The sequence below is a fragment of the Sander vitreus genome, chromosome 23 (assembly GCF_031162955.1).
Source record: "Sander vitreus isolate 19-12246 chromosome 23, sanVit1, whole genome shotgun sequence".
Taxonomy (NCBI): domain Eukaryota; kingdom Metazoa; phylum Chordata; class Actinopteri; order Perciformes; family Percidae; genus Sander; species Sander vitreus.
Window position 1 is genome coordinate 3,285,334 of NC_135877.1, and position 14,720 is coordinate 3,300,053.

At 41.7% G+C, this 14,720-nt stretch overlaps 2 protein-coding genes across 3 annotated transcripts; both read right to left on the bottom strand.

The window, feature by feature from the left end:
• Positions 1-423: 423 nt before the first annotated feature.
• LOC144537759 (uncharacterized) lies at positions 424-6,805 on the bottom strand. Its single transcript, XM_078281620.1, has 2 exons — positions 6,453-6,805; positions 424-3,317 (listed from the first exon to the last, which is right to left on the bottom strand). Exons 1-2 carry the CDS (start codon positions 6,543-6,545, stop codon positions 2,460-2,462), a joined length of 951 nt encoding a protein of 316 aa, XP_078137746.1. The 5' UTR covers positions 6,546-6,805; the 3' UTR covers positions 424-2,459.
• Positions 6,806-6,872: 67 nt separating this feature from the next.
• Positions 6,873-13,942, bottom strand: ift46 (intraflagellar transport 46 homolog (Chlamydomonas)). 2 transcript variants are annotated; one of them, XR_013503888.1, is made up of 6 exons: positions 13,445-13,942; positions 12,490-12,797; positions 12,170-12,263; positions 10,381-10,512; positions 9,268-9,701; positions 6,873-7,682 (listed from the first exon to the last, which is right to left on the bottom strand). XR_013503888.1 is itself a non-coding variant. In XM_078281619.1 (5 exons), exons 1-5 carry the CDS (start codon positions 13,571-13,573, stop codon positions 9,348-9,350), a joined length of 1,017 nt encoding a protein of 338 aa, XP_078137745.1. In that variant the 5' UTR covers positions 13,574-13,942; the 3' UTR covers positions 6,873-9,347. The 2 variants fall into 2 exon arrangements, 1 of the variants encoding a protein (XP_078137745.1); XM_078281619.1 differs by having other exon boundaries at positions 6,873-9,701.
• Between the last annotated feature and the right edge of the window lie 778 nt (positions 13,943-14,720).

The window sequence follows — 14,720 nt, forward strand, 5'->3', positions numbered from 1 at the left end:
ACACACACACACACACTACACTGAGCTGTTCCTCAAAGGTTCCGAAGAGTTGCTATGCTGCTCTTACAACGTAATATGTAAACGTGGATGCCTTTGCTATGTCTACCTGGTTTGTTATATGTGCAAAGTATGTTACGATGCTAAAATTACTGATATTTCACATGGAGTCTGGTGACTTTAGTGAACGCAATTTGGCAGATGTTTTTACGTTTAATAAAAGGATTTTACTCTTTAACAGAAAGGTCGAGCTCCTTAGAAATCCTTTCCATAATGTTGTCAGACCCTTAGAATATTAATCTCCTGCAAATGTGGTTTTTGAGATCGGAACGCAGTGTGTCCTGAGAGTGTATTTATCTGTACCTAGAGCTGTCCACATCTTAATACCAGGTGTAAACGTGGTAAAAGTAACTAAAACAAAAGATACTGATTTCATAATCAAATTTATTCTGCATTATTCTGTTAGGAAATGGTGCCAACGCATTACATAATCAACATGAATTGCATTGACATACAAAAATGACATTCATATACAATTCAAAGCCGGTCAACACTCCACATACAGTTAGGTAGAATTCTGATTAAAAGTCTTCATAATATAAACATGATGTGAATGAGACAGACATAAATAATGATTTAGAACCTTGACCTAGCATGTGTAAAACACATTAGTTCATACCAATACAACCGAGTCACACAAATACACACAGCATCTAATCATCAATAAAGAAATATCATCCCACCATATTCTGTGATTAACTGGTTTTTTCAAGTTTTAACTTAAAATCATTACAATAAACGCATATAATATTTCATACTAGTGTTAGATAACAAATGAGTCCAAATCTCAACAGATTTTAAACCATATTCAGTAATAGAAAATAAAAACAGTGAATAGAAAATGTAACAAAAAGATTATTTAATGAAAATTACACGTCCCACAACCTTCTTTAGCTATTCAATTTCCTCAGAAAAAAGGGATTCATCGAGGAAATACTCCAATCAATGGACGGTGAACAAGTTAGTGAGTTTGGAAATCTTCATTACTGAAATAAACGGACAGTTTGAGAGGAATAAAAACAAAAGATCATAAAATAAATTCTTTTGCAAAATTAAAAAAATAGTACAACATAGTACTAGAACTTTCATTTATTTCTTAGAAAGTAACAATCCAGGTGGACTAAAAGGGCTCAACGCTCACTTTTTAAAAGTGGTTCATCAGCTTTTGGTTGCCAAAATTTACGATACAGTTGCCATGTTTTAAACTGCCTATATTTGGAGCAATTCATTTCATATGTAACTATACCACACATTTTAATAATAAACAATGAGAGAATGGCCTGCAATATCATTTCCCATCCCTCTCAAAGAGGGGTGCAACGGATCACAAAACTCGCGGTTTGGAACACGGTTTTAAGTCACGTATCGATACATTTTCAGATCAGAAACTAAAAAGGAGCACATTTAAATGATTGTTAAAATGTAATAATAACTTATATAAAAATAATGACTTATTTCGCCAGTAAATTGCTGACAAAAAGAAAAGGGTATTTTACAGTAACTTTGAAAGCAACATGAGGTTTACCAGTTTTAAGTAAATGCAACCTTTGTACCGTCTGTTTTTCAGACAACAGCAGTGACCATAGTGCTAGTTTGTGTCTGTTAGCTCATAGCTTTAGCAGCAGACTGTTGTACGTCCCTCATGTTGGAATAAGGTGAAATACAGTCACACTACACCGTGTATATAGTATACTACACAGTGAATCCGTAGAACGGGACTAGGGTTGGTATCTACCGGACCGAATAGCAACATGGATTTCGGTGCCTTTGCTTCTCTCGGATGCTCCGAAACAGACGTTAGGGGCAACAGAAGTGTCCCTGCACGTGACGCTAGTTAACATTAGTAGTGTGCGATACTGCAAAATTTGGTACCGATCCGATACCAAGTAAATACAGGGCCAGTATCGCCGATACCAATACAATACCAATACGTCTGTGTCCTGCTTGTGTGTGTATGATGCTTGGCGCAGCTGGGCCTGGCTGCTTGCTTGCTTGGCGCCGCCGAGTCACGTGACGGTACAACATCAAAATCACATGAGGCTGCCTGTTCTACGCTGACAGGAGCGGCACTTGAAAGCAGCGGCACAGACACAGGTCGCCTCTTTGATGAAACTGCAGCGGTGCATACTGGAGAGAAACTAAAACTAAAGTAGCCATCTCATTACACTGGTACTGATCAATACCAACGTTGGTATCGATATTATCGATATGTCAATCCATCCGCCCACCACTAGTTAACAACCTACCGTTAGCTAGTAGCTGGATTAAACACGGTTAAAACGCTGACAGCTAAAGTTAAACTGTGTTTTTGTCGTTTGCCAGCAATTTGCCGGTGAAATAAGTTACTGTTATACATTTGTTATGACATCATTTATAAATCATTCAATTTTGACTATATGGCCTTAGCAAAAATGTTTAATGTCGCCGACTGACGTTTTGGGCTCTTCTTTTTTTGTGTGAATGCGTTGGTGGTTTTTGAGGGTACTCCCTGAACCAAAGGTCTTCCCGCATTCTTCGCACCAGTACGGCTTCTCTCCCGTGTGAACGCGTCGGTGGACTCCTAGGTTACCGTGATTGGTGAACGTTTTCTCACATCGGTCGCAGCTGTACGGCTTAGCGCCAGTGTGAACACGTTGGTGGGATGCCAAGTTCCCTGACGTACTGAAAGCCTTGTCGCAGAAGTCGCACACGTACGGCTTCTCTCCAGTGTGAGTCCGTCGGTGGACGGACAAGGCAAATCCCCGGGCAAAGAGTTTCCCGCAGATGTCACACCAGTGCGGTTTCTCTCCGGAGTGAATGCGTAGGTGGCGAATCAGTGGACCTCGCCTGGTGAAAGCTGCCCCACAGTGCTCACACTTGTGCGGTTTGTGCCCCGCGTGAATGCGCTGATGGTTTTTTAGGTCACCTCTAGTGGTGAAAACTTTCTCACATTGGTCACAGTTGTAATTTCTCTCTCCGGTGTGAATGTACTGGTGAGTTTTGAAGTGACACTTGTGTAGGAAGGCTGCCCCGCATTGGTCACAGGTATATGGTTTGGCTCCAGTGTGTATGCCATAATGGACTTTTAAGGAGCCTGCCCTCGCAAAACCTTTGCCACACTGGTCGCATCTGTACGGCTTGTCTCCAGTGTGAACGCTCTGATGGTTTTTCAGGTGACTCGTCTTTTTGAACACTTGGTCACAGTGGTCACAGCTGTATGGTTTCGCTCCAGTCTCAAGTCCCTGATGAGACTTGGAATGTGCCTCTTGTCCTCCACGTTTCTATAGCGACAGAGGGAAACAGAGAGAGAGAGAGTTAGTGGGATGTCACGGTGGAGCGAGCCATACAAAACATTTAGAGCTGCGGATGTCAGGATACGCTCAACTCACAATTCAATACGGTTCACGATTTTAAGTAGGTTTCGTGATTACGATTTCAGCTCCCAACGATCACAAGAAACGGAACGATCGAGAAAAACTATTATTTGGCTCATTACGTTTCGCAAGTAAACTCTTATTTTCTCTTGTGTTCCGAATGAAAAAATAAAGTTTCAATAGGAAAAGTATTAAGGCAAATTTCACAGTTGTATGCGTTTCTTTTTTTACTGTCGATTTATTTAACTTTTTCCACCCGTTTTTTTTAAGTTCAATAATTGCCACATCTTTCCAGAAGTCAACGAGTAATCGTGTTCAATTATCGTGATTTCAATATTGACCGAAATAATCGTGATTTTATTTTTTCCCCCCATAATCGAGCAGCCCTAATTTGAAGTTCACGATACAATTTTAGGTAAACACTTTATAATAACTACAAACTAGTTAATTCATCACTTATAAAGCATTTGTCCTACTTTATTACAAATTAGTATGTAAAATACTCCTTTATTTATACAAACTAGGGCTGAACGATTTGGGGGGGGGGGAATCTAATGGCGATTTTTCTGCCAGATATTGCGATTATGATTCGATTTGCAATTATTATTTTAAGTTTAGCTAAAGTCCAATATTCCCTGTGTAACAGATAAAACATGTCATGGAGCATTAGAACATGAGACACCGTCCAAGCTGCTCTGTATTCTTATGGAACATGGATATGAGCAGCCAGCAATACGTGTTTTTCTTTTAATAAGCGTGAGACATTGAAGAGTCAAACACAGAATATTTATCACAAAAGCTAAAGTTATAATAATAAAAAACTATTCCAATAAAAAATATCACTACTTTCCTGTAAAGTGAAATGTCTGATATGACTCAGTCCAATAGCAGCATCTACATATTGCACCTTCTACCATCATTTTAAATAAAGTCAATCTGTAATATGTAACATGATTCCCGCATTTCTTATGAAAAAACTGTAAATATAATAAAAAGAGGAATAAAAGATGTGAAACCAAGTGTTACAAACATTTGATTAAGCGCGGGTAATGGCATTCTTTCATATCTCGATTTGAAAACGATGAATCGTTCAGCCCTCATAAACTGTGCAAAACAACAGATGTGTCCTCTCATCAAAAGTGCATCTGAGATTTTTATTATTATTATGATTTATGATTAAGAAGACATCGATATGATATCAACATAGATATACGAGACTAGATATTGTCTTAAATGTTTGATATGATATCCTGATATGACACAAATGTCTTTTCCTGGTTTTAAAGGCTGCATTACAGTAAAGAGATGTCACTTTCTCAACTTACCAGACTTACTAGCTGTTTAATTATTTGCCTTTACCCACTTAGTCATTGTATCCACATTATTGATGATTATTCATCTTATATTTTGTGAAAGCAACAATAGTCAATAGGGGTGTGAATCTTCACATGAAATTACATTGTGATTAATTTTTTATCTCAACCGGTTGTAATCTTTACTACACTTTTATATCAGTTTTTTTTTACCGATTCATGGTGCATCATTTCATCCCTATTTATGTCTGGAATACATCAGCAGATATTAAGCCGCTAGCTGCTGGCTAATTCATGCAGCCCTATGTCATCTCAGCCAAGAACGGAGAAATGTTGAGTTACAAGCTAGCAGTGTGATGTGTGTAGCGGTCTGTACGGTTATGCCTGGTGTCGTTTTCAGGCAATTTGATAAAGGTAAAGGTAGTACGACCGTTCATAACGCTAACGCTGTAGTAAGGCACTGGCTGGGTGAGCGTCAGTCCGGCAAAAATGCAGGTCTTTCCGCTTATTTTGAATGCCTGCAGCAAAACGTTAAGTCAGATTCAACTTTTGGAGAAAAGCGACCCAACGTCAACCTGCGGTGGACAATCATGTAACTGAAGATCAGACTTGTCTGTCCGTATCGCGGCGTGCGAGGCACGTTAACGTTACTGTAAACAGGAAACGTCCTTTTTCTTCTTCATGAAAATGACTCGACGGCTGACGATTAATCGATTATCAAAATAGTTGCCGATTAATTTGATAATGACAACTTATAGATTAATAGATTCATCTTTGCAACTCTTACGCATATTACATTTTCTGTCAAGTTCACATAGGGATACATTTGGACTGGCTTACAACAACATTACCTAGCGGTGCCAAATCCCATAACCATAGCAACAATAAGAGAGAAAAGACGCTGTGCTGCTACCAGAAGAGCCGCTGACTGAGGTTACTCTGAGCATAGTCTCGCTTTGCCAGACCCTCCTCCAAAGCGCGCTGAAGGAAGGTCTGGCTACTCCAAAAAGCGTTAGGGTCAGCATGTTGGTCTCATGTAGTCATTTGGACTGGCGAAAGCAAAACTACAACACCACAGAATAAAAAAAAAGAAAAGAGCATTATAGGTAGAGTTGCATGGACACACGAAAACATTATTTAAGATCTAGAACACAATACTTCAGCGAATTTAAGACTTTAAAACCCCACGGAAACCCTGTGGAGAACTAAATCCAGTCAGTTTAAGATTAATTTACATTTGGCAACTGCTAGTACTGTTGGTGGAGAGAAGAGGAGCACGTGGCCGCCATATTGGACCTGTAAACTACGTTTTTTCTAGATAAAAAGCACTATGTTTACATTTCTCAACCAATTTTAATGTTTTTTTGTTTTTGTTTTTTTTACAGGGTTTACGGTGTAAAGTTGGGACTCCCGTTATTGAGAATCTTGATAGTTCGGCTATAATCATATGTTTTCGGATACATTTGTAAAAACATGTTTTGTTTGTAAGTTTTGGAGGGAAATAACCTCTACGTCTCCGTTTGTTCCGCGCGCTCGCTCTCGACAACAAAGCGAAGGAAGTGTTCAGCTTGTTTGAGTCAAGATGAAAGCAGGAAACATGGACATAAAAACGCGTCAACCTGGAGCATTTTTTTTTTTTTTTTTAAAGAGTTCCCTTTTCCACATTTGATATCTAACAGATACCCCGGAACCTTCGATATTCTTCCTGGTGTCAGTCTCGAACATTAACCTGAACATTGTTGGTACCAGAGGACGAGCCTGTTGCTTGTCTTTCGGGAACGCTGTTGCTCTGCTGCTCCGGGTTCTCGTTGTCCTCCATCATTTCCTTTCTTGTAGTGGTCCCGGTTAGCCTGGGTAAACCCTGACGAACTCAACCAGGATAGGTCCCGGTCGGTCTCTGAAGTCCAGCAGGTCTCCTGGGCGCTCTAACTTAACTTAACTTTCGTGAAGCCTTCTTTTTCTTGTGTATTTTAACGGCGTTTTGCATCCATTGCGTTGCACTACCGCCAACTACTGGTGTCACATTTCACCTACAGTTACCTCCTGCCTTGTTCACCTCCTCCACATTCCAGTATGTTTCTCTGCTCTTCTCATTCCCTCCATCATGATCCTTCTGTAACATATATGTCCTACATTTAGTTGAAACAAGTTAGCATCTATTACACAACCCTGTTGGATGTTTCCCCATGATGAAAAGCGTACTATTCAAATAAGTATGCCCAATTGTCAGTCTGGTGATGACTGTCTCCTCTTTCTTATTTCTTCCTCTCCTTACATTACCAACACTATTTTGGATGTTATGTAAATCTCTTCCCTTTTGTTGTTGTTCCCAGGGCTGTTGTCACATGTTTCTTTATTTCCTTCCACACAATGCTCTTTCCTTGTTTTTGATCATTTAATAACTGTGTCTATGTTTCCCCTCCTCTTCGCTTGCTTGGCTAGCTTGTCCACCCTCTCATTACCCAAAATGCCTATGTGAGCAGGAACCCATATACATATACAATAATAACACCTTGTCTTCTTACTCCTGCATGTGCTGTCATGATTTCATAGACTATACTAGATGTTCCTGATCTTAGACTGTACAGGCCAGATAGAGAGTCACTACAAACTAGGGCTTTCTTTGGTCTATATTCTCCCGCCCATTCCAGAGCCATCAATATAGCATTTGAATCAGGAGAGACTTCGTTGCAGATATGCAAGATTTATTTGTAAGTTACATATGCAAAATATGAATTGTACATAGTCTTTGGAGAGTAGACTCCATCGTATAAAATGTATATAATTTAAAGGGTTAGAAAAACCCAGACATATCCCCCGATGGAGTCTAGAAGACGATGGCGCGAAGACGAAGGAGCGATGGGAGCGGTCAGCCGGAAGAAGACCGAGAGTGCCGTGGGTGAAGATGCCTGGAGGTGGAAGGGGAGGAGGAGGGTCGCACTCTTGCCTGAAGTGACAACTGACAGCCGCAGAGGAGAGAACAGATTTAAAACATGGATGTCATGCTGTGATTGGCTTGTGAAATACGGGACTGAAAAGTGACTGCCTCGAAAACAGCTGATCAGTTTAGGAGAGAAGTGATAAAGTTACTGAAGTCTCCCTGAAAGAATTTACGCTGAGCTACATATGTAGCTCCACTGTAACTCGGGACTACAATAGCACATCCAATGTTTCCTGTGTGCTGGACTGTGACCTAAATGCCAAGGCTTTATACATGTAGCTATAACTTTGTATAACAGTCTGTTGGAAGAAGCTTTAGTCGGATTTACCTCTCCAGCTCCGACATCACAATCCCAACATGGCTGCTCCGAGCTTCAACAGTAGTGAAAGCTGTCTGAATATACTGTTTATTAGCACTTTTGTCTTATTTGTGTCTCATTATAATCAGATGTACACACAGTACTGTCCATCTGCTATCTAGGGATATGGAGTTTGCGTGTGCAAATTACCGCATAATGGGTTGTTATCAACTGCGTTGCTAACCTGGCTGGAGTCCCCCTAGCCCGTTTTTTTCTGACTTGCAACAGGAACGCAGTCAACTTGGTGTGATGTCATTTCCCGGTTCTGACCTCTGACTTAAGGTAAGGTAAATGGAGCGCAGCAAAAGTACTAATACCCAATGTGAAAACGCCTTCATACTCTTCCTTTAGTAAGTAATATGTAATCATGAAAATGTGGCCAAAGAATTAAAAGTATACCGTAGGCCAGCATCCAGGCATTGATGGGGCAAAAAACCTTCCCCAGATTACTTCTCACACATTTTTGAGATTGCTAGGTGAAATGTGCTCGTATATTTGCTATGTATTTAAAGATACAGTGGAGTATAATGGTGTCCTGAGCAGAGAATGAAGTCACACTCCCGCTGGGTGTGTAATCCAAGCTTCTCTGTTCTTTGTTTTGGCTAGCCGGTCCGGGCGCGTGTGCACGAATATCAGACGCAGAAGGTTGTGACAAAGCGTTGGTATTTTTAGGAGTTGGGGAACGGTCTGTTGGAGCCGTGTGGAGGCAACCCCAGGACACTTTTTTTCTGAATATCGAGTACAGCCCCTTTACATGGATACTTTGACGACTTAAAACCAGCTCTGTGTGTAGATGAACGGCTTCCCTCCGTTGCACTAGCTATCAGTTCATTGGTCTAACGTGAGTGATAGCTATTGTGCAAAGGAATTAGACGTCATAGCCGTTGTATATGGTTATTATATATATATATATATATAGATAGATATAGATACATTTATTTGAAAGTTTGACAGTATAAAAGGAAAACAGAACACAAACTGAGAATGCTGTCTCACTTATGAGCCCAGAATTTCTGAACCGCTGGGACCAGGGCTCAAAATTAGCACCATTTACCAGCCAAATGCTGCTAAAATATGCAATGGGCTGGAAGACCTGCTTCACTCACCGGCCAATAAAAACAAGGAATCTATTGAGCGGTTGGTAAAATTTGAACATTCACTATCCATTTGGTGGATGAAAAAGTTAATTTTGAACCCTGTCTGTGACACTTTGAGGAATATAAGCAAAGCAGCTGGAATACAGACTTTAAATCAGGATGTCAGCTTTCAGTTCTCCCTGCATCTTCTCAGGTGGGTCCCTCTGATGAAGCTCCTCCAGCCTCTTCCTAAGCTCTGCGTGTGAAGTGCTGCGAGTCTCTGAACTCCAGGTAGAGGCTGAACAGCAGGTGCAGAGACTGGATCCGGCTGCCGTAAACGGGGATGTCCAGCAGGCTGCAGACGGCGTCGGTGTACTCGGCCAGGCTGCAGTTGAGGCGGGCTGGCGGCAGCTGCAGGCGGCCCAGCAGCTCCTCCAGCTCGGCCGGCCACTCCTGCATCAGGCTGTCGATGTCCGGCATCGCGCGGCTGTACTGCACGCTGGCCGGGGGTTTGGAGCGGTGCAGGGCGCTGATGCTCTCCACCCAGCTGTCCACCGCCCGAGGGTTGGACTGGGGACTGGCTACACTCGTCACCTTCTTCAACTGGAAGTGAGAGAGCAGAGAGAGATAATAAATAATACCAAAAAGAGGGGCTTAAAGAGACAGGCGCTCCAACAGAGCGTCTCATACAGAGGGTGAATACAGGAGCAGCAGCCATGGGCAATATGAGAAAGATAAAGTGTTTTTGAACATTACATGATGAAGCATGTAAATGTGTATGTAATATAAGTATGAACCTAAAAATGCTATATAATAGGTCCACTTTGTAGTTAACTGGGCTGAGCCCTCTGTTGTGTTTTGATAAGAATTATTTCAACAGGAGCTTATGCCTTTGAGAGGGGAATACACTGCAGAAACTACTGATTGCCTTGCGGTGGATGTCATTTATTTTGTTGTGTAGATTTGATTTGCAAATAAATGTACAAAACTTCACAAATGCAACTAAAGGACTTTTCTTAGACCTAATGATTGTGGTCGGACTTCTTTAGGAAGTTTGGTCTTTTTAACATTAAGCTTTTTAATGTTATTTATTGATTATCTGCTCTAGCTTTTCCAACGTTTTAGACACAGATACGGTGATAACAACAGTCCAAAATGATGTGAAAAAGAGACACAAAACTACCACAAAGGGACACAAACCGACTACAAAGAGATGCCTTGTGTGTGTGTGTGTGTGTGTGTGTGTGTGTGTGTGTTACAGGTTGATGATGATCATCAGTACCTCGCTGGCTCCGTGCTGCTTGGTCTCCTCTGACAGCCACAGCGACAGCACCGTGGGGTCCGACTGTTTCACGCTGGGCTCGTCCAGACACAGCATACCCAGGTCGTCCGCTTTACCGTCCGGCCTCGGCACCTGAACGCCACACGGGACACAGTCAGGTCACGGGGTCCCAAAGATGAAGGGGGTGTTGTGAAATTGTTTGTTTAAAGCACTTGAATAAGCAATTGGTGTTGATTAGTTTAAAACTAAAGTGTGGTTAAAACTCACTATTTACATTATTTACCGTTCTTGATTTACAGCTGATATGTGAAAAGGTACACAACATTATTCGTTTAACAGTGATTCAGTTTTACTTCTAACCGTCACAGGAAGAGCTTTTATTTTGAAGTAGCCTACACAGAAGTTGTCTGTTGCGTACTTTCGCTAGCTTGTGATGAGATGAACGTGAGACGCTAGATGCAAAACACGTCCGTCATGCTTAAGTTTGTTCACTTTCTTGTGCGTAAAACTGCAGCAAGACACTTGTTTTTGGTCGTCATTCGAAGCCACTACACTATAGTGGGCATTTTCAGGACTACTACCAGTAGAACTTGGTCAGGTGTAATACAATGGGGTTTTTTTTTCACAATGAAAAAGAGACAAACTAAAAAAAAAGAAAGTAACATTTGAAAACTAGAACTGTGACGAATAAAAACTAAAAAGATAATGTAATAATGCAACCTAGGGTCTTTTTGTGAATGTTCCCGAGTCAAACCTTCGTTTAAAAGCATAATTAGGAACGGAAACGCCACTTTTAAGAGTTACCGTATTTCCGTTTTGGGTCAAATGGCCTTTTGAATGGGAGTGCTAGGGACACTACTATGATCGCATCAAAATAGCTGTTTTTAAAACACTAAGAAGACTCGACACAACATGAGACTTTGCTCCAAGTATCACCAGGGGCTCTACACCTTAACGAAAGCATTGACAACATTGGTTGTGCACACAGTTTACTAAAAAGAAAGGTTTTGAGCAACTCACGTTAGCAGTTGTTGTTTACGCTATCCGCCATTTTCCCAGTCCAAAATAGGCGATCTCTGAATGCGAATGAACGGACTCCATAGGAGGAAATGTCATTCCTATATGAGGCTCCTTTTTCAACTACGAGGTCAATATTGTGTTTCACTGACGACAAAACAACAAAATTATCCGTGCCTTTATATGGAACTAAGCTTTAGGAGCTTTCCATCTTTACTCTCCTCCCTGTTACGTTTGCAAAAGGCCATTTGACCGAAAACGAAAATACGGTAAATCTTAAAAGTGGCGCTTCCGTCCTAATTATGCTTTTAAACGAAAGTTTGACTCATGTACATTCACAAAAAGACCCTAGGTTGCATTTTGGCGAGAGTTACGCTTTAACTTTTGTAGGATTCAAATTTGTATTTTTTAGTTTTATTACGAGTTGCCCAATCTCACACACACACACACACACACACACACACTTCAGCTCTTAATTGGTCCAACAGTTTCCTCCAGCAGACAATAATATATCTTGCTCGGAAGCTGATTGATCGGTTCATCCTGCTGCAGTTAATAAAGAAGAATCTTCAGCGACGTTGTGTCTCTCAGTGACATTATCGGATGATTTATGAACAACCCACTGAGACGAACAACAGCCGGGACATGAAAACACGCAGGCGTCACAGAAATGATCAGAAAACATCAAATGAAAACTGCGCTTGCAACAACGAGACTCAAACGGGCTGCTTCTGCAGCTCGAATGAACGAGCTGCACAGTTTGTGTCGGTACCTTCAGGAAGGCATCGATGTCACCGACAGCTGGGATGAATTCTGGGATGAAGGGCTTCAGGCTGTGCTCCAGCTCGATGGGCTGAGGGCTGTAGCTGAGGGGAGACAACAGACAGCAGTCTTTTATTTGGGTGTGTATGGTTTCCCCCAGAAAAGTTGTTTGGCCCGGTGGCAAGTGTCTTTTTTCACACAGATGACCAAAAAGAGACACAACACGATTACAAAGAGACGGAAAATCCCACAAAGTAACAAAATCCCACAGATTTGTTGAAAAAAAACTTGTTTTCCTTCAGCTGTGCGTTTCTATTGCAAAGTGTTTACCGTGTGATGTACTGGAACAGCTCTTTGATCTCGGTGCTGACAGGCAGGTTGGCGTAGTCGGCGGGGTTGTACGCGCCCTCGGGGGCCTCGCCCAGCTCGTCGTCATCGTCTGAGTCATCTTCATCGGAGTCCTCCTCCTCCTCCTCCTCTTCTTCCTCCTCCTCCTCCTCCTCGTCCTCTCCGTTCGGACTGACGCCAGGCAGGCCGCCGGCGGACTCCTTGGGCCTCTGAGGCTTGCGGTCCTCAGAAAACTCGTCACTGTTGGCCGACATCAGGCCACGCCCCTTCCTGCTTCTCCTGGACTCTGGCTGAAAAGACAAGAATCATCTTCATCTGGGGCACGTTCAATCTCAAAACTGTGCACCGGTTTGCTACGGTTTCCGTTGGAACTAGGGCTGCACAATATATCTTTTTAAGATATATTAAAGTATATACTACATCTACACATAGACACACACACACACACACACACACACACACACACACACAGACAAACACAAAGTATATCCTTGTCTACACACACAGAAACACACAGTATATCCTCGGTCTACACATGCACACGGAGACACACACACACACACACACACACACACACACAAAGTATATCCTCCGTCTAAACACAAACACAAAGTATAGCCTCAGTCTACACATGCACACGGAGACACACACACACACACACACACACAGTATATCCTCGTCTACACACACAGAAACACGCAAAGTATATCCTGCGTCTACACACACAGAAACACGCAAAGTATATCCTGCGTCTACACACACACACACACACACACACACACACACACACACACACACACACACACACACACACACACACACACACACACACACACACACACACACACACAACAGGGCGGGCGGTGAGCCTGCCTGAATGCCCTGGAGCCAGGCAGTAGAGCCGTGGACGTTACCGGTGATGGCCGGTGGATGTTACCTGACGCTGGCTGAGGGGAATCGGGCTGTAGACGCTCGCTACCTCATCAGGGTCATTCACCTCCAGGCTTTCGTCGTACGGTTGGTTCTTCAGCAGTCTGGTGTCTTTCCCCCGGCCAGCCCGCTCCATAGGACGCTAACGGATTACCGGGTGAAACCAACTAAGGTTACAGAAATGTGTCTACCCGTTAGATGCACTTAAGAGTGAACCGTTTAACTGCTGCTACAGGTTTTATGACCGACTAGCATTGGCCACCCAGCTAGCATCTAACAACGAATCACACCACCTGATGTTTTAAACCGTCCGAGACAACAAACACACGCTTTAACAGATACAAGCGCCTACAAAGATAAAACTGACTCTCCTTGTTTGTTTTAAATGTCTCTCTAACTGTCTGAGTTCACTCTGAACGCCTTTATCTGCGTCAGTCTGTTAGCGAGCGTAGCTGGCAGATAGCAACCATGGAGCTGGCAACTGGGTGCTGCTGTATCCTGGCAACGGAACACGCAATGCATCGTGGGATTGTAGTTTTCTTAAATAAACTTTATTGAAATCCAATGGCAAATACAAACAAGGCAATAGTGCCATCAAGCGATGAAACTAGACAAAACAGAAACTAGAAAACAGCAAGATATAACAAATAAAGCAAGAAAAAGCTCATCTATAAAAATAAAAATAAAAAAACCTAAATAACAACCACAATAAAATGACACATAACATAACATGAGTCTTTATCCAGATGAGGCAGGTATTACACATTTGAATGGTTTTCACAAAGAATGTCTTTGTTTGTAAATTGAGATTTGTTAACATACCATTTTGCTATAGAAAGAATTGAGGCAAGTGTTAGTGTCTATATCTAATAAACCAAATATAAGCTACATTATTAATATCATCCATTAGGCCTGCACAATAAATTGTTATAAAATCGAGATCTTGATTCACCCGTTCGCAATTCAATTTTTAAATGACTTTAATTTTTTTTTTTTCTCAAGTTCAATTAATTTATTGAAAGCATTTGACAATGACATGTTTTAATTATGTAAAGACATGTTCAAGGAGTTCAGATAGAGCCTGTATCAGGGCCATATTTAGTTCCATGTGTTATATGTCACTATTTCTGGTAGCCTACTGTACTTAAATGGCCAGTATGTACTTTATTTTCTTTATTCATTGAAGCCTCTGTGTTTACAGACTTGTGGTGACGATCAATGTGCTATAGGTGCCAAAAAAAAAGTGTGTTTGGTACTGCCAATTTGTTTTGTTTTTTCATGGT